The 26,986-nt window shown below is 42.0% G+C and overlaps 1 protein-coding gene across 1 annotated transcript in view; it reads left to right on the top strand.

The window, feature by feature from the left end:
* Wdr64 (WD repeat domain 64) overlaps nucleotides 1-26,986 on the top strand; it is a 100,181-nt gene that overhangs the window by 36,864 nt on the left and 36,331 nt on the right. Inside the window, exons 9-15 of the mRNA XM_038349514.1 lie at nucleotides 442-521; nucleotides 12,935-13,074; nucleotides 15,054-15,180; nucleotides 18,133-18,281; nucleotides 20,636-20,759; nucleotides 22,742-22,917; nucleotides 25,638-25,817. Coding sequence (XP_038205442.1) covers nucleotides 442-521; nucleotides 12,935-13,074; nucleotides 15,054-15,180; nucleotides 18,133-18,281; nucleotides 20,636-20,759; nucleotides 22,742-22,917; nucleotides 25,638-25,817 — 976 coding nt within the window. The remainder of the gene's footprint in view (nucleotides 1-441; nucleotides 522-12,934; nucleotides 13,075-15,053; nucleotides 15,181-18,132; nucleotides 18,282-20,635; nucleotides 20,760-22,741; nucleotides 22,918-25,637; nucleotides 25,818-26,986) is intronic.

The following is a 26,986-nucleotide window of genomic DNA, read 5'->3' as shown; positions in this document are numbered from 1 at the left end:
CAATTTTGGAAGTTTCAGTCCGTGAGGGCTTGGCCCTGTTACTTTTGGACTTGCTATTCCATACCATGGTGGCAGGAGTGTGTGTGGGGGGTGGGAGGCACACTGTGGAGGAAACGGTTCACTCACCTAATGGTAGTAATGAAATAGCACAAAGAAGAGGATTTAGGCATCCCGACCTCCAAGCAGTAGGCCTTGCCTTTTGAAAGTTCTATTACCTCTCAATGCTCTGTGACTTAGGGCTAAGTCTTTATCCCATGGGCCTTTGGGAAGTACCCAAGCTAAAACAGGGAACTACAGATTGTGCGGCTCGGTGAGTAGTCTGTCATTACTTATCACAGTTACTCTGGACAAATAGATGTATAAGCATTTTAGAATGAGGCCATTAAACATAATTTATTTCTAAGTTGCAATTAACATTTCACTTCTAATTTTGTTTTCCAGGCCTGTCAGAGAATTTGCCATGCCAAGAGGAGCCAACACGTTCTGCTACTGCATTAAGGCAAACGTGATTGTCACTGGAGGTAAGAGGACTGTTTCCATCACGGGTAATTCCAGGTCTCACAGAGCTCTCTGTGTTTTACAGCCAGCAATAACACTCTAGAACAATTTGAATGTTGTCTATTCCACATATTGCAGCTTCTGGGTGTGACAGCACACTAACAAGCCTTCCTTCAGGGCCAGTGAGGTCACGGATCACGGAGGAGCACCTACAACCACCATTTTTCTAACACAACATCTCTAAACTACATCCTATACATTTGTCTTCATACCCACAGATAAGATGAGCCCTCACCCCTTATTAAGGAAATTCTCTTTGCAAAAGGTGGAGTCCATTGCAGAAATCTACAAAGTCAAAAGGCAGAGTCGTGGAGTCCAGTCCCAGTAGATATAAAACATCCCTACACCTAAGCTCAGGGAACACTGAGGAAGCGGGGGTGGAAAGACTGTAAGAGCCAGAGGACCAGGACGTGTGCTGTGAGCTGTGTAATGCCAGAAGCTACACCCATAAAGTCTCACCAACATGACTGCCTAAACATGAACTGAAGGACAATAACAGACATGCCGGAGTGGATAGGAGAAAGCCCACAAGGCCTCCATCCTGCCCAACAAACTACAGGCAACTAGGGAATGCTAAGAGTGGGAGAAATTGTCTTTTCTAGAGAAGAACACAGCAACTGGTTCCCCAATATCAAATGGTCATTCCCCCGAATATATATGAGAAACATTACTTAGACTGCACAGGTTATATTTAGGAATATATATTTATAGACATATATGCATGTAACAACAATTAACACAAAAAGATACCATAAATTTGAAAGAGAGAAAAAGAAAAAGAAAGTATGTAAAAGGGTGTTGTTGTGATGGGAGCGGCGGGCTGCTTCCCACCACCCAGCTAGCTTTACCCGAAATAATTATATGGAAGCTGTATTTATTTAAACAGTGCCTCACCCATTAGTTTCAGCCTCTTATTGGCTAATTCTCACATCTTGCTTAACCCATTTCTATTAATGTGTGTAGCACCACCAGGTGGTAGCTTACCAGCAGAGATCTTAACCTGCGTCTGTTTCGGAGAGGAGAGGCATGGAGACTGCCTGAGGCGTCTGCCTGACTCTGCTTTCTTTCTTCCACAGTTTTGTTCTGTCTACTCCGCCTACCTAATTTTCTGTCCTATTAAAGGGCCAAGGCAGTTTCTTTACTAACCAATGAAAGTAACACATAGACAGATGACCCTCCTCCATCAGAGTGTGGGGAAGGAAAATAAAGATATAAATGATATAATTATAGGATAATCCCAAATTTTTAAAAAAAGGTCTTCCTTAACCAAAGAATATATTAAACTAACTTTCCTCTGCTTGAATGTTATTTCACAATTTGCCTTTACAGTTTTAACCCTTCTGGAATGCATTTTTTTTTTCTGTATGAAACTATGAGTCCCCCAATTTGAAAGGAGTCCTGGGGCTTCTGTAAGCAGAATGACATCTATACATTGTCTGGGAGAGATCGCTTAAAACTGTCCAAATCCCCAAAATGTGGTGGCTGTGTTCAGAAAGATCAGGAGCCCGTACACAACAACGACAGCAAAGGCCAGGACCAGAACCTTGGAAAATGCCAACTTTCAGTGGATAGTAAGGTAGAAGATGGGAACAGCCCTTTGCCAAGAGCAAAGAGGAGGATGAAAATTCAGAAAACTTCACAGAAAGTTGGAGGATATCATTGTCCTTAGGGATGAAGGCCCCTTGGCTCCACTGGGATGACTTTGAGTCTGAGCTGTGGAATCAGGCTGGGTCTAAATCCACCAGCAGGCTATGTGGTGGGCAGGCTACTTTCCCCTTTAAAGTTTCAATCTCACCTTTGAGTGGAATTAGTGGTACTACTTGCTTATAGAATTAATTATAATATGTATAATAGTTCAAGGGCTAGGAGTGGTAATACATACCGATAATCCCAGCATTCAGGAGTCATAGACCTGAGGAGCAGGGGTTTAAGGATAACCTATGCTAGAATAGACGCTGTCCCAAAAGTAATTCAAATAAGGCCACTTGACAAAGTGCCCCTCTTAATAAGTAGCACTTAATAAGTAGCACTTAATAGCTACTTGCTACTAATAATACCAATAAGAAAAGATGTACATTTCATATGGTAACATTTAGAATTGATTAAGACAATGAATGCATTCCTAGAACTAATAGGTTCTTGATAAATGCTAGTTCTGGGAGTCAGTGAGATGATTCAGTGGATACGGGAACTCTGTGCCAAACCTGACCACCTGAGTTCAATCCCGGACCCAAATGATGGAAGAAGAGAACAGGCTCCCACAGGTTGTCCTCTGACCTCCATGTGCCCACATACATATACACTCAAAAAATTTAAATAAAGTAAAATATATTTAAAAATAAGCATTAGCCCAATCCATTACAATACATAAGCAAAATCACTTTGGTAGTGACTTTGTTGAGATGAAAGTCTTGAGGCACCTCTACCACTGTGTGTAAACATCTATACACTTTGTGGTGGTTTGAATGCAAATGACCCCCATAGGTTCACAGGAAGTGGCACTATTAGGCGGTGTGGCCTTGTTGGCGTAGGTACAGCTTTGTTGCAGGAAGTGGCCACTTGGGGCATGTTTTCAGGTTTTAGATGCTCAAGCCAGGCCCAGTGGCACTCTCAAGCTGCCTGTGAGTCTGGATGTAGAACTCCCAGTTCCTCCTCTAGCACCATGTCTGCCTGCATGCTGCCATGCTTTCTGCCATGATGATAACGGAGTAAACCTCGGAACTGGAAGCCAACCCCAATTAAATGCTTTCCTTTATAAGAGTTGCCATGTTCATGGTGTTTCTTCACAGTGACATAAACCCTAACTAACGCATTCTTATTTCAGGGCTAGGTAATCCCTGAAAAGGTAAAGTTCACTTTGTCAAGTTCACTGTGCATTCATATTTAAATTTATATTCCACGTCTAGCCTTCCCTAATACTTTTTAAAAATTAACCTATAGTTCATATATTATTTTTCAAAAAATTGCTGAGTGGTCTATTGGACAGAAAACCCAATTAAACTGTGCGATGGAAATTAGAAGAGCTAGGTTTAGTGATAGCCAGGCCAGCAGGAACCGGGATAATTTTCCCAGATATTTTCCCAACCTGTCAAAATCAGGAAGTTGAACTGTAAGCATTCCAAGAGCCCTCTGACCTAAAATAATACTATGGTTACAGTTTTCAAAGACATTCTGAGGGAATGTCCTTGTAAACTCTGGAACTCAGTTTGTTATCAAAGATAGATAGATAGATAGATAGATAGATAGATAGATAGATAGATAGATGATAGATAGATAGACAAAGATATATGTATATACTGTTATATACACATACATACACATATACAGCTTTGTATAGAACAAAGCTTCTTATAAGCATCTGTGGCTCCAACATTGGGAAAATTCAACTAAAGGTTTTAGGAAAAGGAAGGATGTGTGAACCAGAAGCATGTTTGCTGACACTTAGCGGTGATCCTAAGAACACACAGGAATCTGGTTCTCTCAACCATAGTCTCATTACACTGTCCATCAAAGGAACCCCTGCCGAGGCCTATATCATGCACAGGAACAAACGCTAGACCCAGGTACTTTCTAGAAAGGAAACTGCATCATGATTTCTTAACCTCTATAGCCTCTTCTTGAGTTGGTGACTGTCTTGGCTTATCATTTTTGGTAGAAATGTGTATACTTCCAAGCCTAGATGACAAGCCAGAGGAAAGTGGAGAGGGCTCTAGATACAATCACATTGACTGGTAGATGTAACATTGAGCACAGTGTGTTAATCAGCATTCCATTGATAGAACAAATACCTGAAGTAATCAGTTTAAGAGGAAGGAAGGTTTGTTTTGGCTTATACTTCCAGAAGTTCCGATCCCTGCTGATTCGGCCCTATTCCTGTGAGCCTGTGAAGAGGCAGACTATCATGGCCAGGAAACATGGCAGAAGTGCCTAGTTACCTTATGGCAGCTGGGAAGAAGAGAGAGACAGGAAGGACCATGTACCCAGTATTTCTCTCAAAGGCATACCTTATGACCTCATTTCTTTCCACTGGACTCTACCTCCCAAAGCTTTCACCAGTTCTCAGTAGCAGTGCAAACTGGGCTCAAGAGAAACATTCCAGATCCAAACTATAGCAAAGTCTAAAAATCACACTGCAATAGATTCTACCTCATCAAGGCATGTCTGCAATTAGATAAAAATATTAGCCTTGCATCCTACCAAACACAAACCCTTTGAATGAACAGTCTTCAAGTAGGTGGCCCAAGGAGCTGACTTCTAAAGCATGAATGACATATTCATCATAACCATCTCTTTGTGATCATACACAAAAAAAGCAAAACATCTTTCTAAGTTAAGTTTAGTTTTGAAGTCAATTCTAGGGAAAATATTTTGGGAAAGTACTGGGACTTACATGACTTTACTGTTGTAGATAAGGGTATCGATGCCATTAACCTCAGTGCTATTCATAGCCTAAAACCCTCAACTATAGCTCGGAAATACTATAAGTGATGGGGTTGAGCTCTCACGGACTAGCAAAAGTCAAGCAACGTGACTGACAAGCAGCTAGTTAGTGCTTTCCAGCATTCATGACTTAATGAATTCCTACAGATGTGGAGACTAGAAAATGTAAATTCTCCATAACTGTAAACATCCTCTCTTGGGAACAATACCCTCGGTGATTAGTGGCTCAGCCATGAGCCTCTAAACTGTGTGTGCCGCTGCTGACTACAGAAGGGCAAGAGCTGTTCTGTTCAGCACAGCTGCCTGGGTTGAGTGTACCAGGACACTGGATGAGCTTGGTCAAAACAGGAGTTCTTCGGGAAACAAACAAACAACATGTCAAACAAACAAATACCCACCATGACTGGGTACTTTTACGGGTGGGGGTGGTGAACACCTTTAATCCCAGCACTCTGGAGGCAGAGGCAGGCTTGGTCTACAGAGCGAATTCCATGACAGCCAGGGCTACACAGAGAAAACCAAAGCAAGCAAACAACCAAACAATAGCAAAAAAGAACTTATGATTGAGAACTTCCAAAAACCAACACCAACAACAATAACAACAAAACAAAACCCTTAAATTTTCTGAGCATTATTTGCTGACTACCACAATTTTCTTAACCCAATATTGTCATCATTTATTATTTCAAGAATTAAGCACCTCATTTGGAATGTTCCAAGCATCAAAGCCCAGGTCTCTGAGCGCTGCAAACATTCTTTCCATGTTATATTCAGCAAATACCTTTCTGCAGCTGTTAAGGATGAGGAGCTAGGGACCGATCCATCAGGCTATCATCCTAACCCTTGAGAATTCAAAGTTTAATAACAGGAGTGAGACAATTCTAGACAGCTCCTCTACAACGCTGAGTCAACAAATGATGCTGATGAGGATTGCGCAAGACTATGAGCGAAGCATTGTACATCTCAAGAGCTCGGTATCCTGTGGCCTCCAGTGGCCTGTCTGCCGATTCTAGTGGCATCACACACTGTACAAGGACTCTGCTGGCTTCTACAGAAGCAGTAGAGCCTGCTCTGGAGGTAGACAAGGAAGACTCTTCTCCACCGTGCACACAGGCAAACTCCTGGTCAAGAGGCTGTTCTGAAAACAATCGAATGTGTTGCAGTGTGATCAGTGAGCCACTAATACTTTTTGCCATGCATAATTGTTGGAACTGTTGTAGTTAATAGACTCTATTAGTAAAAAGTGCAAATTCTCAGGAACTACCGACAATTCAGTAACAAAACATTGCCCCGCGGCAATACTCTTATTGACTGGTGACTCAGCCAAGAGCCTTGCTCCTTGTACAGCCTGTGCTGCTGGTGACTCAGGCGATGGGTCCTCTGATGTACTCTTCTTCAAGAAATACACAAGCCCCAGACTTACTTCCATGGAGAGCCCCAGCTCACCTGGCAGTAGTACACCCACTTCAGGGATGTTGCAGTCAATGTTATCATTACTTGTGGGCCAGAGGGACATATTTCTGAACATGCCTAGTAATATCACACCTCTTGACTCCTGTTGATGAAAGGGAAAGAGGGAGAAATAACTGAATTATTGGAATTATTGCTTTGAAGCAAGGGACTGAACCTCTGAAGGTTTCCTCCTTGCTATAAAGATGTAAGCTTGCTCTCTTCTCTCACTAAAGTAACCTTGCCTTCCCAAAGCTCACAACCATAGAATAGAGCTGAACTGAATCTTGAAGTTCATCATTTTACACATGAGGAAACAAAGAAAGCCATTAGCCACAAGCTGAGCAGCTAGTCAGCCGGTGGAGCTGAGGTTGAATCAACCATCCTTGTCCTCAGCCTTCTTTTCTCTCTTCTGGGCCGCTGTGATCCTGAGCATCAGGGCACTCCCCAACCCTTCCCTCTGTGATCTGAGCCGGCTTATTTAATCAAAAGTGGCCCTGGGACTGAGTGACGCACAGCGGAGATGAGTCTGCTGAAAGAAAGAAAAGTGTGTCTTTGATGAGTAGCTTTGTTTAAATCCTGCCCCAGAAAAAAGGAGAGAGAGAGAGAGAGAATGAGTTAAATATAAAACACAACAGTGAATCAACTTCTTAGATCTAGAATTTACAATATAAATGGTATAAACAACACATTATATTAAACAGAATGATTTGATTGTTCATATTTGAGCTTGCCTATAAATTCTTTCACTCTAAATATTTCATGCTTGCCTTATGACTGTATTAGATTATAAACACTTCAAATCAGGGACCATACTTCACATGTGTGTGTAGAAGCTTCTCCCAACCTCCCTAAACATTTTGTAGAATGTATTATGCAAAGCAGGGGCTTAGAATAATCATACTTGTGGTGGTAACGTCCATTGAACAATAAGGATCTGTTAAGTTGGATATGTATAAGCTCATTTATTCTCACAAGAAAATTATAGTATGAGTTAATTGCACTAGTAGAACAAGATACTCGGTTATAGAGCTAGTAATATATCTAGTAAACATATCGAGTAAAATCTAGTAAGCATACTAGATTTCAAATTAAAACACTTACAGTAGTAACTTAGCAAGCAATAAAGCGTGTACCTGTTATTTGTCAAGTATCACCACAAATGACTGATCTAAGGCTCATTGTGTAAACAACAGACAGTCAGCTATAATTATAGGGTTAGTGCTGCAGAAGGCTGATGCCTAGAGAACATGGAAAAAGAACTGTTTGTTAACTTTATCAGGGACCAGGAGTGGAGACTAGGGGAAGCAGTGTAGAGGAATCCAGAATTCAGTTCAAAAGCATATGACTACCTCCTCCTCCTCCTCCTCCTTCTCCTCCTCCTCCTGCCCCCTCCTCCTCCTCCTCTTCCTCTTCTTCCTCCTCCTCATAGACTATGGGTCAGATGGCTCATTTGGAAAAAGCACTTTCCTTCAAGTCTGCCTAACCTGAGTTCAAGCCCTGGAACCCACATAATAGAAGGCAAGAACCAATTCTTACAAGTTGTCCTCTGACCTCAACACATGTACTGTGGCACATAAATACTCCCACCCCACATACACACATGTGCACACAAAACAAATAAATAAAAGTTTTATAGTTTTAAGTAGAAATCCAGGTAGAATAATATCTAGAAGTTTTATATCCTTAATGTCTATCAAATTTCCATGTGGGAAGTTTTTTTTTTAAATTCAAGAGTTTCCTGGTTATCTACCTTCAAATAGTGTGTTGCTGCATTAATAAGATTGAGTTATCATAACAAAATACCATACATTATATAGCTTAGGTTACAAAATTTCATTATCTTATAATTCTGGGGGCTTCAGGTCCAAGATCCAAGCATCAACCAATGTGGTCACCTCTTAAGAAGGGTCTGCTTCGTGAGGTGTAGGTGGCCTCCTCATGTCATGAGATGAGAAGAAAGCTACATGGTTCCTTTTCTTATAAGGACCCCATCATTGTGACCTTATTTAGAGCTAATTATTCCTCCAAGTACCCCACACTGATGCTTATGGCTTCAACATGGATCTTGAGAGAGCCCAATTTGGTCCCCAGCAAATAAGAGTCACCTGAGTTTTTCAGCTTTCTTCTCATGCTACTGCAAGATCTGAGTCCCTACATGATATAATTGACCTTCACAAAAGGACTAGAGAAACAATCAGTAAAGGTTCCATTTTGGGTTAGATGCATGTTCTCCCCATCCCTATCCCTTGGCATTTAACAGGTAAACCTCTGAGGTGCAGCTACTCATAGCAACCACTGGGAACAGCTAAGGAACTACTTGCTGAGCTCTTACTGTGTGTTACCTGATAGGATACCGCTGTAAACTGAAAGGGAATTTTGCTCAAAGAAGAGCCTAGTAGGTTATTTATTACAAATGAATAATATAATGACTATGGATTGGCATAGCACATTGACACAGCACTCGGTTTTTTTTTTTTAATTGTGGAAGTATATCCTTGAAGAATGGATTGGGAGATAATGAAAAGGGAAGAGAAATACTGTAATCCTTTTCCTTGGGCTCAACAAAATAACCAGCATTATTGGAGCATCTAAATCTATCTCCTTTGGCTAACCTGTGAATATCGAGCTTCCAAGTCACCCAACTGTACCCTTACCTAACTGGCTCCTTCAGCATAGATATATGTCTACTCACAAAAGTTTCTAGCATACAAGGCAAGTCAGTCTTGTGGGTGGCCAAATGCATGCTAGCGACTAAGCAGAACAGGTAAGTGTAGTGAGGAGCTGCAGGTTGCGTTCCTGCGGCCCAGTTCCAGGCCTCCTGACTAGCTTATGCCCCAAAATAACAACACACAAATTGTATTCTTTTAAACACTGCCTGGCCCATTATTTTCAGCTGCTTACTCACATCTTGACTAACCCATATCTAATAATATATGTAACACCATGAGCGGTGTCTTACCGGGAAGTTTCTAGCATACGTCCATCTTGGGCTGGAGCTTCATCGCATCTGGCATCTCTCTGAGGAGAGGCACGGCGGTCTGTCTAACTTAGGAGAGGCGTAGCATCTGACTGATCCTTCTACCTCACTTCCTCTTCCTGTTCTGTCTACTCCACCCACCTAAGGGGCGGTCTATCAAATGGGCCAGGCAGTTTCTTTATTAGCCAATGAAATCAACTCAAACAGAAGACTCTCCCACATCAGGTAAGTTAAAGGTAGAGTTTATAAACAACTGCCCCTGGGCTATGAGAACCTTAGCAGAAGGTAGAAAAGGAGAGCGTGGTTCCCAAAGGCTCCCTTCTGACTTCCTCGAGTACCCAGAGGCACGTGGGCTCCCACGCTATAAATACACACAAGCATACACTTAAAGGTCACACACACACGTGTGTACACACGCAGAGGCTGGCTAGCTTTGCTTCACATGCAGATATTCTCTTCCTGGGCAACTCAACTAGATCACCTTCCCTAGACTACTTGCAGTTAGGCATGGTCAAGTACTAACTGTCAGTGAATGGGCTACAAGAGCCAAGATTTAACGAGGTCATGCAGAGAAAGATATGTTCATTGCTTGTGTCATGTATATTTTGGAATTTCTTTGTTATAAGCAGCCTTTATTATTTGAACAGATGCATAATTCTGTTTTACTTATGTTTTTAAAATGAGTAAATTGTGTAGTGATTTTTAAAATATAGATTTTTTTTAAGATATTGGATTTTCTATTTCATAAATAACTCAATAGATGTCATCCTGGAAGCCGAATCATAAAAGTGTTACAGAATTTCAAGATAATAGTCAATAAATTGTATGATCCACCATCCTTATATTATAAGAAATTAACTCCTCAGGATTAAATTATTTAAAGTATTAAATTATTCAGTTTAAGGACTTAGATACATGTTTGGAATAATATATAAGAAAGTGGGAATAAGAGGTTGGGGGGATGGCTCCATGTAAGAGCGCTTGCTGCACAAGCAAGAGGTCCTGAATTTGCTCCTCAGCACCCTTGCATTACAGTGGTTGACACTTTAAATCATGGCATCCGCATGATGGTCAGACTGATAAAGCGAGTGGCCTTGGGGTGTGACGTAAGCCTTTTGGAAAGGAAGTTGGCAGTGTGTCTTAAAGTCATAAACATGATTTAACATCATGTTTCTACTTTTGGAAACTTACTGTTGGCAACTGATCTAAGAAGCAAACATGAACACGCAGATAACTGTTCCTTACACTGCTGAATAAGATCAAAAAGAGAATCCAGAATCTGAGAAGGAAATGTCATGGATGGTGGTTAAGAAGTTATTAACTATCAATGGAAAGTTATTTAACTATGGAAGTGAATGAATGGTATTCCATCATTTCTAGCAACATGGGCAAACTTGAGGACATCATGCTGACAAAATAAGGCGAACACGGAAAGACAAATACTACAGGTTCTCTTTCTGTGTGAAAACTACAAAGTTGATCTTAAAAAAGAGAGTAGAGTAGCAGTTACCAGAGCCTGGGCAGGGTGTCGAGGAGGGTGGGATGCAAAGAGATGGTGGATGGTTAGAGACACACTGTTGGGAAGGAGGAATCCCTTCCAGCCTTCTGCAGCATAATGGGATAACTATGGTTGAAGCAATCAATTGAATATTTCAACATATCTGGTAGGCAGGATTTTAAAAAGTTTCCAACACAAAGAAGAACATTTCTGGGATAAAAGATATTATCCTGATCTTACTGTTACATACAAGTGTGGAAATGTCTCAACACACACTACAAATGCATGCAGTTTCGGTGTTGGTCAGTGCTCTCCACGCTCAGAGAGCCTGTCTTGTAGTGTGGAGCTGTGGGCTGCGTTCTCACCGCACCACTCCTGGCCGCCGGCTAGCTTATACCCCGAAATAACAACACACAAACTATATTCATTTAAACACAGCCTGGCCATTAGTTTCAGCCTCTTTCTCACATCTTGACTAACCCATATCTAATAATCCGTGTAGCACCACGAGTGGTGTCTTACCGGGAAAGATTCAGCATGTCTGAACGGCTGGCTTCATCGCGTCTCTCTCAAAGGAGAGTCACGGCAGTCTGACTAATTTAGGAGAGGCGTGGCATCTGACTGAGCCATCTACCTCACTTCCTTCTTCTTGTTTGTCTACTCCACCTATCTAAATCTTGCCCTATCAAAAAGTCAAGGCAGTTTGTTTATTAGTCAATAAGAATCCTCCATCACCATCTCAAAAACCAAGATGGAGCACACTTGCGGAAGACACCTGAACTTGACAATTGATATATCTCTCTCTCCTCTCTCTCTTTTTCTCTCTCTCTCTCTGATACTGTACACACATACACACAAACACACACACACACACACACCAACTTCTAAATAAACTGCAAAAAGTGTTAACAATGATTTCCAGTATTGCATAAAAGTAGAAATTGGGGGATAAGGTAGCAGGCTGGGAGAAGGCATTTATTTATTTATTTATTTATTTATTTATTTATTTATTTATTTATACAAAAATGTCACTCTTCTATACTATTTCCTTATTTTACTGTGTACTCAAATGATTTTAACAATTAAAAGACAAAATGTGTGCTATGATAGTAATTACATTTAAATGTCTTGTGCTTGTGGTTCTGCAGGAAAAGGAAAATGGGAAAATAAAAGGCAGATGATTTGTTCACGCTGAAGATTATGAGCAGTTTGCCTCTTCCCTTGATTTCTTTTATTATTATAATGTCTGCATAATTTAGACTGTAGAAACAAAAGACCAGCTGCCTGGAATATGTTTTGGAAGTAAATAGAGTATAAATAATGTATTAATGTGTGACAGAGTAGGAAGTATTGAATCAAGGAAAGTAGTCATGAACTATTTATGGGAATTCACATTTGTATGTGAAAATACGTTGATCACAGACAGATCCAAAACAAGGCTAATGTCTTCAAGTCAGCCGCAGAAGGAATGCCTCTGGGGAGCTGTGGGCTGTGGTTCCTTAGAAAGGAGACCAGGATCTCAATGAATGAGAGATGCTCTAGGTGATGGTGGATTTTAAATGTCAACTTGCCACAGCCTAGAATCACCAGGAAAGAAGGTCTCAGTGGGGGGTGCCTAATTCCCATTGGCCTGTGGGCTTGCCGATGAGGATTATCTTGGTTGCAGTCATTGATGTGGGAAAACCCAACCTGAAAGTGGGTGATATCATTCCTAAGGTAGAGGAGTAGAGACAGCTAGATGAGCAATTGAGCAGGCATGCATTCATTTCTCTCTGCTCTTGGAGGTTGATGGTGGGGTGCTGTGGGTACTTGTTTTAAATTCCTGCTGCCTTTATACTCCTGCTCTGATGGACTGTAACCTGAAATCGTGAGATAAAATAAACCCTTTCTCCCTTAAGTTACTTTTGGTTAAGTTTTTTTTTTTCATGGTAACAGAAATAAAATAAGGACACCTTTTAACTTCTGAGCACTTGAGAATACGAGGTCTGTGTCACTGTCATTCTTTCTAGGAGATGATAAGGTCCTCCGGTTGTGGCACCCCAATATCAGCACGAAGCCAGTTGGGAAGCTTGTAGGGCACATGTTCAGCATCACAGAGATAGTAAGCAATGAGAAAGAACAACATGTCATCAGCCTTTCCTCCGCAAAGGTAACAAGAAGAAAATCGTAGAACCAAAATGAAGCTGCTTGTTCTTAAAGCCAACTACAGGGAGGCCTACCTAGCACATGCATGCACACACACATACACACATGCATGTATGTACGTAATTCCAAAAGAAAAATATAAGTTATAAATGTTAGAAATGAGAGTCTTGGATTATTTGCAATATATTCGAAAAATGTATTTGTTTGATTAAATACAATCTATTAAAAAGTTTAAAGACTAGTTCAATTAATATGGTTAGTTGTGATAGCAATTATAATTTTTTTTCTGCGAATCCCATAGATGAGCACCACATTTCCATGGCTTTAGCCCCTCCTTCTCCCCCACAACTCTTCCCATTGATCCTCATTCCCTCTCCTTTATTTTGCTATGTATGTTTGCATATGAATGTAAAAACCCTGCTGAGTCCATTTAGTGTTGCTTCTACGTGAATGTGCGTGGTTAGGACATGTACAATGTGTTTTGATTATATTCATCTCAAATTTCTCCCATTTCCTCTGAGATCCACTGCCACCTCCTCCCTATACATCTGATACCAACTCCTAAAACACAGATATTCTACTCTGCTAATTCTATGACAAACACTCATCAAAGGGGCAGGGGGGAGATATTAAAGCCTTTGGCTAACAGCAACTGACATGAAGCTTGCCAGAAGAAAAACCAGAAGCCATTGATGAATCTAAACACGCTTCCCTTTATCTTTACTTATTCATTGTTCCTTACAGAAGGCTTTAGGCAAAACCTTTCCTTTACCCTTCTCTGTGGTGTTTTGTGGCTAGCAACTTTAGCTTTCCCCCAACCCTTTTTTCAAAGTTAATCAGCTTCATAATTCAGTCTTTTTCCCAAGGCGAAAATAATCCTTTTATTTAATTCTCGCACTCCCAATTTGTTTGAAAAAGAAAACAGCATTTTAACTCTTATTGCTATGACTCTGAAATTATTTTGTAATTTATGTTTACGTGTCAATAGGCAAGATTTAATTATGACTTGTAAATATCCCATTCTGTCACCCCAAGAAGTGAAAGTGAGAATCTTCTATGCTTGTGCCTTATACCATCTCAGCCTCTTTCTGAAACAGTTTGTCCTTGTTTTCTTCCTAAGTCTCCCCCGGGCTGACTGGCTCTAGGTAGGCTCTCCCAAGCTTTGACACCAACACCTTCCCTCAAATACTGCCCGTCCCTTCTTGGAGCTGTTGTCAGAAAACAACAAGCACCCAGAGGACCGATTCGGTATCGCTGCTCCTTTCTCTCAACAGCACCACCGTATTACAGATACCTAAGAAACGGCCTCTCTATGCATCCGTGCCACTGTGTTTTCTTCTCATTTTCTTCTGCCTTTCTGTCCCCATAGCTGGTCCCTTATCTCCAGACAGCCTTCCCTTCCGTTACTTTCTCTAACTCCAAATTCCATGAGCATTTCTTCCTGCTCCCCCATGATTTCCTTTCTCATTTTATGACTTGCGTACACACATATAGATACACACTCTAAATTTAAAGCTCAGTTTCCATAGAAGAGAAGATATGAAGTAGTTTTTTTTTTTTTTTCTTTCCGAGTCTGGCTTATTTCACTTCATGTGATTTCCAGTTGCATCTATTTTCTTGTGATTGTCATAACTTCATTTTTCTTGATGGCTGTACAAAATTCTATTATGTCTATGTAGCAGATTTTCTTTATCCATTCATCTCTTAACAGATGCCTAGATTAGTTCTGTTTCCTGGGCATTGTGAATAGTACAGGGGAACCCAGTGACGAAAGGTAAAGCCTTAAGCAACGCTTTCAACTGGGTATTCCATGTGGATAAGCAACGTTGAAACCAAGAGCCAAGCTGAAACAGAGCACCTATGCGCTCACAATGTAAACGGCATTTCAGTGCAAGTTTATAAAAGCATTACTTCATTTAAAGACTTGACTGCCCCATGTGAGAACAATGGCGTGTAAATTGGTGAATTCTGCTTGTTCCCCAGGTCTTCCGGGTGTGGGATATCCAGACCCTATCAGTATTGCAAGTCTTCCACGATAGCCAAGGAGGGCCAGGAGACATGCAGATTTACTCCATGGTGTATGACGCCAACCATGGCATGCTCATTACAGGTATGTGTACTTGACACATGACAAATTAATCTCCTATCTGTTACATTTTTTAAACGATAGCTTTTCAGCACTTTCTATGAAAACGCACACAAAGAAAAGGAAATGACTAACCACGGTTAGTGATAATATAAATACTTATTTCAGTTTCTTATCCTATGTGAGTTGATGAACTATACAACCTCCCTTTTATGAAAATACCAGGTCAGTTCTCTAGGATGATTAGCCTAGGGGTACATGGCCTAGGTGAAGCAGAAAGAACTGAGACCACTGTTGAAATATCTGGGCTCCGGTCTGCCTCTCGAATGCAGTAAATTGGTACTTTCAGAGGGTGGTGACCCTGGTACGTGCCAGCATGAACTTGTTTTATGAGATAAAACAGTTCTGGTAAGGAGCTGGTCACGCTGTAGGGTGGACACAGACCTTCTCAACTGCCTTTGCTTCCAGATAAAGAACAGTAGAGAGAGGGAGGCCAGAATCCAGGAAGATGGGTCCTAAATACAATGCATTGGTTGCCAAATTGTTTGAAGGGTTTTCAAGAACTTTGTTAGGCATTTAGCTTGGCTACTGTTCACCTGCACAGCCTTCAGCCTTTAGAAGAAAACTGGCTATATTAATAGCAGCTCTACCTCTGGAACACTAAGCCAGAATTGCCTTTCCTAAGCATATTACCACTGACCACCTGCTCTGAGTTCCTGAGGGATTAATTAAGGCAGGGAAGTGATTGGTGCTGTCTCTGTTGGGGAACATAATTATTTTTAATTTGGTGTTGTTTATTTGTCCTGGGTTAGAAGAGAACCATCACTTCATGCTCAATAAATAATTTTCCACCCTGTAAAAGAGAACTTAGTTTCGGCTGTGAATGCTTCTCCTCTATGTGTCCTCATCTGAAATGAACGCATTGATGACTCTTCACAGATGTCACCTCTTCACACAAACCTTGCCTGCTCGGTTGTTGGGCTCAGCATTTTCATCCCAATTATCATCAGCGTAAAGAAAGGCTAAAATACCAAGACAAAGAAGATGGAGAATAGAAAAGCCAAGAATTCTTTCCACTTTTATATACTTTTTGGTGGTGCTCCTTTTTGCAAAATACTGAGCTCTGTGTATTGCCTGATCATTAAAAGTGCAACTGTCACATCTGCACACAGACATACATGTAGGCAAAGCGCAAATGCACATAAAATCAATCAATAATTAAAAAGCACAGCTCTCAGCTGACATCGGGATTACATCAAGTGCATAAATTTGTGCTTAGATTCCCGTGACATCAGGTAGAGTAGTTTTCTGAGCCATGTGGGCAGCAACTCTGCACTCCATGCTTGGTGAACACTTGTGACTCTCAGTGCCGTCATCAATACGCCGGTGATGATGACCACAGCTATGTGTTGCCTTTTTATTCTTTGTTTCCTCTGTGCAGTCACCCTTTGAGGCTGGAATCCTTTACTGAAGTTTCCCAAATACACAAGCCAAACCTCAGACAGCTCATAGCCAAGACTCAATCTCAGAACTTCTGACTCCTGCATCCGCATTCATTCCTTTCCCCAGCATTATTTCCTTTGCTGTGTGATAACTAGCCAAAAGGGCGGGAAAAGCATCAGCTCTTCACAGGCAGACCCAGCCAAGTGAACTGTTGGTATCGTGTTTAAGGTTATAAGAGATGCTCCAAGTGTGTCTTTGAGAGCCCGACGGCCTCCCATCTATCATGTTTCCTGGCAGGGGTATTTGAATTGAGTAACATTACCTGATGAGCCATCTCAGTCCTGTACATATGAACAGGCTGCATAACAAAATCTAAACACCTTGGTAACTGCTGCTAAGACTTGGAGAGTTCCTTTGGAATGATGTGAGAAAGTCACCGCCGCGTCCTTGGTGACAAATTGATAGCCACATCAATAAAGTAGGAAGAAGCTTCCTATTGCCAGAACTTCTGCTTTTGTTTGAACTCCAGAATATACTGTGCAGTGATGGCACATGTCTCTAAGAAGCAGAGGCAGGCGGATCTTTGAGTTCGAGGCCAGCCTGACCTACAGAGTAAGTTCCAGGACAACCAGGGCTACACAGAGAAACCCTGACTTGACAAAAAAAAAAAAAAAAAAAAAAAAAAAAAAAACCAAATAAGTAAAAATGAACTACAGAATGGTTTGATAATTTTTACCGGTATTTCTAGACATTGCATAGACTAAAGCACACAAGATCCTGATTTTGAGATTTAAGTCATACCCATAGGAAAATGCAAGAATACTGCTTCCCAGTCAGTGCCCTGGCCATGCTAACTACATGGTGATTTGGAAATTAATTTTACTATTGATGTTGCAATCACTGGCCTGCAATCACTCTCATTCATTATATTTAATCAGACTATGTTCACAGCACGTGTTATCATGTTGGCTTGAAGAACTCTCTAATTTCAATCACCAGAGCAAGCCTCGATTCAGCAGACGGCTGGTGGACAGCATCACTAACGTGTACACATTGGAGAGGCAAACAGTCAGGAACAGGGAGCAGACTAGAAAAATGGGGTTCAGAATAACCTGTGTTTGAAAGACAATCTCCAATTATCTCCAATGAACGCTTTCCCCTGGCTGCTGTGTTCTTTGCTGTGTTTGCCAGAGATGCCCTGGAGGAGGCAACAGTAGTCTCACCTATTAAATGCTAAGGCACTGATCTTTTATACTCTAATCTCACTGACCGGCCGGCTCCAAACCTAGCTGGTTGGGTCATATCCTTTGTGAAATTCCATATTTCTGATAATGACAATTTAGGCATGAGATGGTTTTGGAAATTTTTCATTCTTTACTTTATTTCACTTTTAAGATGCAATGTCACTATGCATCCAAGGTTGGCCTGGGACCCATGATCTTACCATTTCAGTCTCCAAAGCGTGGAATACAAGGATGCACCATAAACCACACCCCGCATTGTGATGTCCTTCCTTCGTTCCTTCCTTTCCAGGATCGAGCGTTATAGACATGTATCCACTGACCAGGATGATACAGGACACAAAGCAGGTTCCTCACACTCATGAACGAGAAATCAATGTCATGCTTTACAACAAATACTTCCATCAAGTGCTCACTATCTGCTCAGAGTCTGTAATCAAGGTGAGTGTGTAAGGACCTCCTAGGCAGAAAAAGGCAGAGCTGGTGAAATGCTGTCTTCCGATAGGTAAAACATGGGGTTTTATATATAGTGGAAATAGACTGAGACAATATATTGAAGTTCTTGAAGCTATCAGGAATACATGATAAAGAAGTGTTTTAAGCCAGTTCAAGCCACATGTTTGGTTAAAAACAGAAAATTTAACCACATTATATTTATATATTAATTTCTTTGGAAAGCGTGTATGTGTGTGTGGAGATCAGAGGACAACCTGTGGGCGTCAATTCTCTCCTTCTATCGTGTGGGTCTCATGGGTCAAAGTCAAGTCACAGGCTCGGTTACAAGCATCTTCAACCCTTGAGTCAAATAGAAACTTTAAAGAGCATACGTTAAGGAGAAAGAATAGCCCATACTTAGATTTCACTGGAGGTTCTCTGCTAAGAAGGAAGGGAGAGACACTGAGTAGGCATGCGCCGTAATTCTTCCAGGTGCAGGTTATATACCAAGACGTCTAAGTCTATGATCTTATTTAAATCTCATGAAAGATCTTTGCAGACAGATGGAGGCTTCTGTTCTAAAGATGGGGAAGACAGGGCTCAGAGATAAATGACCCGCCTCAGATTCTATTGTTCTCATAAAGGTGGGACGTGAGCCTAGGTCTGTCTGCTGTGAGCAGCCGTGGCCTTGGACTCTGTACCTCTGGCCACGCCCACTGCTGTGTTGAGTGGCATAGTTCTTAGTCATGTTGGCTATGCTTGTCGTTACAACCGCTGAAATCATCTGCCAGAGACACCAGGGGTGTTTCCATCCTGTTATTTCATGAATGCAGTAAGCAGAGGCCTGGTAGACAGCATCCCTCTGGGAACCCATCAAATTCCTTATATGCTAACCTTCTGTCGTCAGCTGCTGGATATTTTCTCAAGCCTGAATCCCCTAAACTCAGTTAATTATCATAGGACACAGATAGACTAAAATAAACCCCGCCCTGCATTCATATAATGATAATGTGCTCCTAAGCATGGTGTCCTATCCTTGCCAAAAGGCAGTGGAGAAAAGTATCTAAGGGAGTTTTTCTGCCCTATTAGATGGACAGAGATTATAGTTCAGATTTGCAGATGGGTGCCCTCGAGACCCATTTATACAGGGACCCACATTCTTCTCTCTCCTCTAAGGACCTTGTCTACACACAACACTCAGAGCTGAAAATGTGGCCTCTGGGCCAGACATACTTTGTATGAATCAGGTCTCTACTGCTTCCCAGACAGCGGCTCTCACACAGCTGAGTTATTTCATCAGCTCCCTCTCGTCTTTCACCTGGCAGCCCTAACTCCCCTTCCGTTCCCTGGGAGAGAAACACCTCTCCACCTCTGGCCCTCTGGAGGTGCTGCCCCACGCCACCAGCTCCAGTGCTGACAGCTGCTTCAATTGCTCACTGATGAGAAAATTTACACCTGAGCTTGGCGCAGCCACAATGTAGGAGCAATGCAGGTCCTAGCTCTATGGGTTTGTCTTCTACGTGTTTCCCATGAGAGGGATCTATGAGCCATGGTGTTTCTGGACTTTTACCAATGCTGCCAGCCTGTTTCCCAGATGGCCTGTCTCACTCTTACTGCCACCCCTTTCTCTGTCACCGTGTCTCATATCTAGCCAGGGAATTGCCTGAAATGACCAGAGAGCTTTCTTTAGGAATTGCCCACATATTATACTGCTCACCACACTTATCCCGCAAGCCATAGTGTCACTGAAGACTTAATTGAGCACTGTTAATTATTGTATTTCCATCCCATTGCCACCTTTGTTTCATCCTTATAGGGATAAGGTAATTTTTCCATTACCATGACAAAATACCTGAGAAAATCAACTTTAAAGAAGGGAATATTTGCTGTGTTGCATGGTTCTGGGGCGGGGGGGGGGGGGGGGTTTCAGCGCATGGTAGATTAATTAGCCTAGTTACTTTGGGGCATTCTATGAGGCAATGCATTGTGGTAGGATGTGAGAAAGAACAAGACCCTCACCTCATAGTATTCAGAGAGAGAGAGAGAGGAAGGGGAGGGGATAAGGTCTGGTATCCCTTTCAAAAGCATGCCCTCAGTGGTCTAAAGTCTCCATGTGAGTATTCTACACTGCCTCAGCGACCTGATGCCCAGTAGACATTCTCAGGGATAGCACAGTCCTTAGTAACAGAAGTCAACTTTCACAGCTTGCCTTTGAGCGAGCCAGCACTCCGGGCAGGGTGCTGGGGAAGGTGTGAAGAGTACTAATTTGAAAACTTTGACAATGGCAAAAAACTTTGCTCAGAAATGAAGGGCAGATATGTGGAATAACTGGGTTTTGCTGATGTTTTATTCTTCTATAGGTATGGGAACTTGAGACGGGCCTCCAAATATACCAGATTCTAGACCCTCACGGCTTCAATATTGAACTAACCTGTGCAGCTATTGATGAAAGTGGATTTATTTTTGCCACAGGAGCATATAATGGTGAGCCTAGTGTTCAGAATATGACATCTCAGGGTATCCTGAGAATTTGGGCGGGAATTCCTAAGTTTAGGGGGTTTAAGGATCAATGTGAATTAGGCTGATACAGACATTCCAGAGAAATGGGGCATGGCCTGGGTGAAAATCAAGAGTCTATTTCACAGCCACTAATGTCTGGATATGGATGTAATAAACAAAATCATAACTTACATTCTGTTCACGTAGCTGCTGCAACTATGTGCAAAAGCCTTTCACATAATGATCCATGTGTATGGAAACACCATGATGAAACCCACTACTCTGTAAGATAACTTAAAAAAATAGAGTTCTATACTGGATACACTTCTATGCCTAGGCTCTAGTAAGGCACATCAAACTTGAGGGACTCTAGGGCTTGGGTGTGATTGTGTTTCATATTTTTTTCCTTTGTGGAGCACTTGTAGGAACTAGAGAGCTGCACACTGCCTCATCTTTACACTCCATCTTGTTCTGAGCATCCACAAAAGATCCACTTGCTTTAGAGTAGACAGAGTGACCAGCTGTGTGCACTGTGCAGAATCTATTTATTCTGGGGCATACTTGATAAGTAAATACTTCCTCACAAACCAGTTGATGGAATGAGTGGGCACCCGATGTGCAAGTCAGATATTTGAAAATGTGAACAGCAGATAACACAGCAGGAATGCAATCATGAGTGCAGCATCAAGGTGAGGGAATGCATTGGCATATAATGCACAAGGACAGTGTTCTTCCCTGAGGAGCGATGCAGAGGAAAGCAACCTCACCATGCCACAGGCACTCGCCACATCCGTATAAAAGTTACTAGTACTTTCAGTTCGCATATTGTTAATTACAAGTGTTCATTGCATTGAGTCACTGGTCTGATTTGAGGTCTCTGGTTTTTTGCTGCACCATCAATAATGGACCCTCACTGGGGCTCCTTTTGGATAACCTGTTGTTTTATGTCATGGAGATCCTATAACTTTGGGTCTGCAGGACAATCCCCCTCTGTGCTCCCACAGATCATAAATGGCGTGGATGATTGGATGGGCCAACTTATAGCCCTGATTCTGGGTCTGGGTGGTTGCTTGGTTGGTCAGCCATCCAGCTCTCCTTCATCCTCAACACCAGAGCGAGCTCTCCAGCACTGCCCAGGCTATCTCACCGAATGTAGTAAGCAGCAAGGGGGCAGGGCTGACTATCCTGCCCTTACGTAGTTCTTGCCACTGTGCAAGGTATACTAGGTAGTTCTTGTCACTGCAGGGCATCCTGGGTATAATTAATGTCTGGTGTTGGTAATGAGCAAATAAATTACGGGGGCAGCCTGGCAGAGGGGCAAACAGTCAAATCAGTGCATGTCCAACAGTGTTAGTGCTGAAGACTGAGTCATGGAGGGGAGACGTTGGGCTTAGAGGAGAAGCAGGAACTTAAGTAGAAAACTACACACTGCCCTATCTTCCTACCTCATCTTCTTCTGAATGCCTACAAAGTATCTGCTTGCTCTAGATTAGACAGTGTATGGGAGCATTCACTACCCAGAATGTATTTATTCTCAGGTAGATTTGTCAAATAAATGCTTCCTCACAAGCCAGCTGATGGAATGAGTGGACACAGTTTTCAGGCATAAAGATTAAGGGACTCCATATATGAGCTTGGAACCTCATTCCCACCTTATGAAGGTTCCATTAATAGTGCCAAGATGGAATCCAAACCTTCAACACTCAAACCTTTAGGCAACACTTATCCAAACCAAAGCAGACATCCATTGCTTTCAAGACTCCATCCTGTTCTGCAGTGAGCAGAACAAGAAGTGTCTTTGATCAGCCTGTGACAAACCATGCAAGGCAAGACTGGGGAGACTCAGCTGTCAGTCTTACTAAGAAATAAATACAGGATGCACTTCAACAGGATCAGTGTCCCTTGAGTTAAGAGCCAGGTTGTCTGCACACCATCTTATGCACAAAGTCTTTCCTCCATGCCCTCAGGAACAGCTAAGATCTGGGACTTTGGCAGTGGGCAGGAGATGAAAATGCTGCCGGAAGGGAAAGACTGGGCAGAGGAGGAACATGGGCTGCTGCGCCTGTTTTTCCTCAAGGCCCAGGTGAAGCACCAGCACCTCGTCCTCGCCTTGGAGCGCAACGGGACTATCAAGATGATCCAGGTTTGAATCCCGCTTCCATGCTTGTTCTGCATACAGTCTTCTTGGGGGAAATCCAATGGTGACCATTTCTCTACCTCTCTCTGTGTGCCTCTCTTTCTCTGTTTCTATCTCTGTCTCTACATCTCTGTTTTTCTTTCTCTGTCTCTCTGTGTGTGCGTCTCTCTCTCTCTCTGTCTCTCATTATGGTTTCATGTAGCCCAGCCTGACATTAATCTCTTGATTCTCCTGCTTCCATTTCCCTAGTGCAGACACCACCACACCCATCGTGCCCACTTGCTCAGTCTATGTGATCCTGGAAATTGAGTCTATGGCTTTAAGCATATTAGTCAAGTAATCTACAAACTGAGCTATATCTCCAGCCCCATTCAACTCCCCTCTCGTGAGTCAGTTGAGGAAAATGCTTTTCCGTCAGCTTTCCTGTGATGCTTGTAACCAACTTTGCTCAAGTCCAAGCAAATGGCAAGAAACACAGCTTTCCAGGCCCAGCATCCCACCCATTACATTCATACATCAGCATCATAGGGGATCCACTGAAATGGGTGTCAGAAAGATTGAGCGGATACACATCTCTCTACCACTGCTAACATTGCTCACACCCTATCTAAACAATAATTCTTGACGCCTCAAGAAGGCTCCCCAGCAGATTCTGTCCCATATGGCCCATCAAGCATTCAAAGATGCTCAAGTTTCTTTTTCCATTCCTCGCCAAAATGACTTACAAAGTCATTATTTTAAGGTTAATGGTGCAATCTGCTCAGGGCTGTTCAGGGAGGTTTGAGATAGGATAATTTATTTTTCTGTGAATCCATTACCACCTAGGAATACTAATGCCTTCTTCAAATTTAAAAAGAAGCCAACATCATTTATCTTGGCTGTGTGGCCCTCACCCAGTCACAGTCAGCTAGACCTCAAGGACCAACATTGCCTTTGTTGCTCTCCTCTGGAAGCTAGAATCAGAAAACAAGTCTTGAAGAGGATTGCAGTGATGATAAAATACAAACATCCACTGGGGTGGCTAATGTTTTAGCTGAGAGTAAGGAGGGGACCATCTTCCCCAGTCCGTAGATTCTTTCCTTATTGTCTGCATAGCCCAAAATGTGACTGGAGGAAGAATGCCTTGGCAGTCCACGTAAAACGCAATATCTCTTGCCTTCCAGAAGTTGCTGTAATCGAGCTATGCTCACTGTACTTGAAAGGCTGCAAAATGAGTCATGATTCTGTACTTGGGATGCCGCTGGGTTGGTAGAGTACTCGCCTTAAGCATGCACGAAGCCCTAGGTTTGATATCTAGCACCATATAAGCTGGGCGTGGTGGTACACACATGCAATTCTTGCATTTGGGAAGTGGAATCAGAAATTCAAGATCATCCTTGGCTGCACAGTGAGTTCAAGATCAGACAGGGATACATGAGACCATCATTTGTCGAAAATGTTTTGGTTTCTGCCCTAGACACTTACACATTGGTTATTCTGGTCTTCTGTGCAGAACATTAAACTAAGCTTAGAGAGAGAGAGAGAGAGAGAGAGAGAGAGAGAGAGGAGAGAGAGAGAGAGAGAGAGGAAAAATAGAAGTCTCAAAACCAAAATCCAAAGGCTTTAAGTAATGCAAGAGCTTTTATCCATCTACCAATTGAAGAAAAAAGTCAATGAAAACAGGAATCTGCCCCCCAGACTTAGATCACACAAGAACTAGGGGTGCAGCTCACTGTCTTCATTCCCCAGCAGTCATCTCTGCCCCACCCTAGCCACTTTTCATTCTAGAAGGGTCCCTATTATTTTAGCAAAAAGACCAACATTAAAATTTTGGGTTGTTATGCCCATACAGATATAAAAAAATAGCAATATCACTAACAATAATGATTTAGAAAAAAACTATATATAATAAATGATCATAATACAAAAGCAAATAAAACTGTAAGGTACATTCCCTCCTATCTCAATCTCACATTCATGTGTGAATTTGATCAAGAGATTCCACATGTTCATACACACATATATAGAGCAAACATGCAAGCACGCATACAAGCACAACATACACATGAAAATAGAAAGAAAATAAATGAATAAAGGTAGAAAGGCAATATCATATTGTCTTAGGAAGGCTTTCTACTACCTTGACAAAACACTTTTTAAAAAATCAACTTGTGGATGGAAGGATTCATTGTATCTTAACAGCCTGTAGTTCGTTGTTGAAGGAAGTCGGGGCAGGAGCGCAAAGCAAGAACTACTGCAATGGCCACAGGGAGACTCTGCTGACTGCTTGCTCAGCCCAGTTTCTTCGGGGAGCAGCAGCCCAGGGGTGGCACCACTCACAGGTGCTTGGGTTTTTCCCACATCAATCATCAGTAAAGAAAATGCCCCGCAGGTGTGTCCCCAGGCCACTCTGGTGGGGACGTTTTTTTCTCAATGAAGTTCACTCTTCCCAACAGTCTCTAGCTTGCGTTAATCTGACACACAGCTAACCAGCAGAAACCGAGATGTACTAAAGCATGTGCATGTAGAGATAATAAAACTTCCACGACAGATAGCCGATTCGGGTTTCTGGTTACTATAAGGCGTGAGACACGAAGAAAATGATATTGTGAGCGAGAAGCCAGAGCTTGAGAGCTGATGATGCAGGATGACAGGGTACCGGTCTGCGTTTGCTTTATTTAAGAACAGCTCAACGGAAATCATACATTGAATTTTCTTTTTCACTTACTAAATTTCATCTGCTCCAGGGAAAAGAGGATGACCTCTTCCTCGTGGTGATATGGGAGCTGCCTGATGCCATGCCTTACCTACAGTATGGAAGCCATATTGTACATCTGAAGGTGTCGAGTAAAGAGAGAGCGATGGCCATTCCTTTCCCAGATGTTGAGTTAATCGTCCAGAAAAGCTTCACTCAACAAACTAGTAACGTATGTCCTGATTCTTTTTAAAAAATATTTTTGCTGAAAGTTCCATACGATGTATTTTGATCATATTCATCCCTGCTCCTCTTTTTAACTCCTCTGGGATCCACCCCTACCTCTATATGCCCTAACTTTGTGCCTTTTTAAAAATTTAATAATCCATAGACTCCCAATTTGTGACGTTCATATACTTCTGGGTATGAGGCCATTGACAGAAGCATGGTTTATCTACCAGGAGCTATGCCTTTAAAGAAAATTGTTTCTCCTCCTCCAAGAAACCATCAACTGTCCATTAATCCTTAACTAGGGGTGAATGCTTGTGAGCTCCTCCCCTGCCCACTTAGAACGGTGGCTGAATTGGTCTTGCACAGGCAACAACAGCTGAGTGCACACTGGTACTGTCATGTCCAGAAGATACTTTCACTCTGGTCCTCCCTCACCCTTGGCTCTTATACTCTTTCTGCCTCCTTTCCCACGATGGATCCCAAGCTTTGGAGACGGGCTGTGAGAGAGATGTCCGAGCACTCCACGGTCACACATTCTCTGCAGTTTGACTGGTTGTGAGTTTCTGCATTAAGTGCCATCCAGTGCACAAAGAAACTCTGCTGATGAGGTCTGAGGACTGCACTAATCTTTGAATAAAGAGATATGAATTCAGAGGGAAGTTTACGGCTATCTCTGTTTAGAACAATAATAGGTTCAAGCCCCAGTTCATACTCTCCAAGCATGTATGTTTTCTCCTGTGGAGTGGCCCTAAAAGTTGAATCCCTTAATTTTTAAACTTTTTGCCTTTTGTTATGGGGAATTAAAAATATGTACAAAACTACAGGAAATAGTACAGTTAACTTCTTGGCATTCAATTTGTTTTGTTTATGGCTGGGCTTTTTTCATTCTTCATTCCACTTCCCCAGACTTACCATCTATGTATATATTGAAATGGATCCTTAACATTACTGTCTTCTCATCCCTAACCACTTTTGTATATTCTGGACAACAATAATTCTTTCAAAAATGGTAATAACATTGTTGTCTTATAGACATGTTTACTATAAAACATATAAACATGTTTAATATAAAAATTACAATAAACTTTTAGTACCATAATGCATTTAGTCTTCAAGCCAGAGCTCCAAGTTGTTTCAGCCAGGGCCATACAAGATCCATTTGATTGACAG

The sequence above is a fragment of the Arvicola amphibius genome, chromosome 12, assembly GCF_903992535.2.
Source record: "Arvicola amphibius chromosome 12, mArvAmp1.2, whole genome shotgun sequence".
Classification (NCBI taxonomy): domain Eukaryota; kingdom Metazoa; phylum Chordata; class Mammalia; order Rodentia; family Cricetidae; genus Arvicola; species Arvicola amphibius.
Note: the sequence above shows the minus strand (reverse complement) of the source record. Positions and strands in the feature narration are given on the sequence as shown.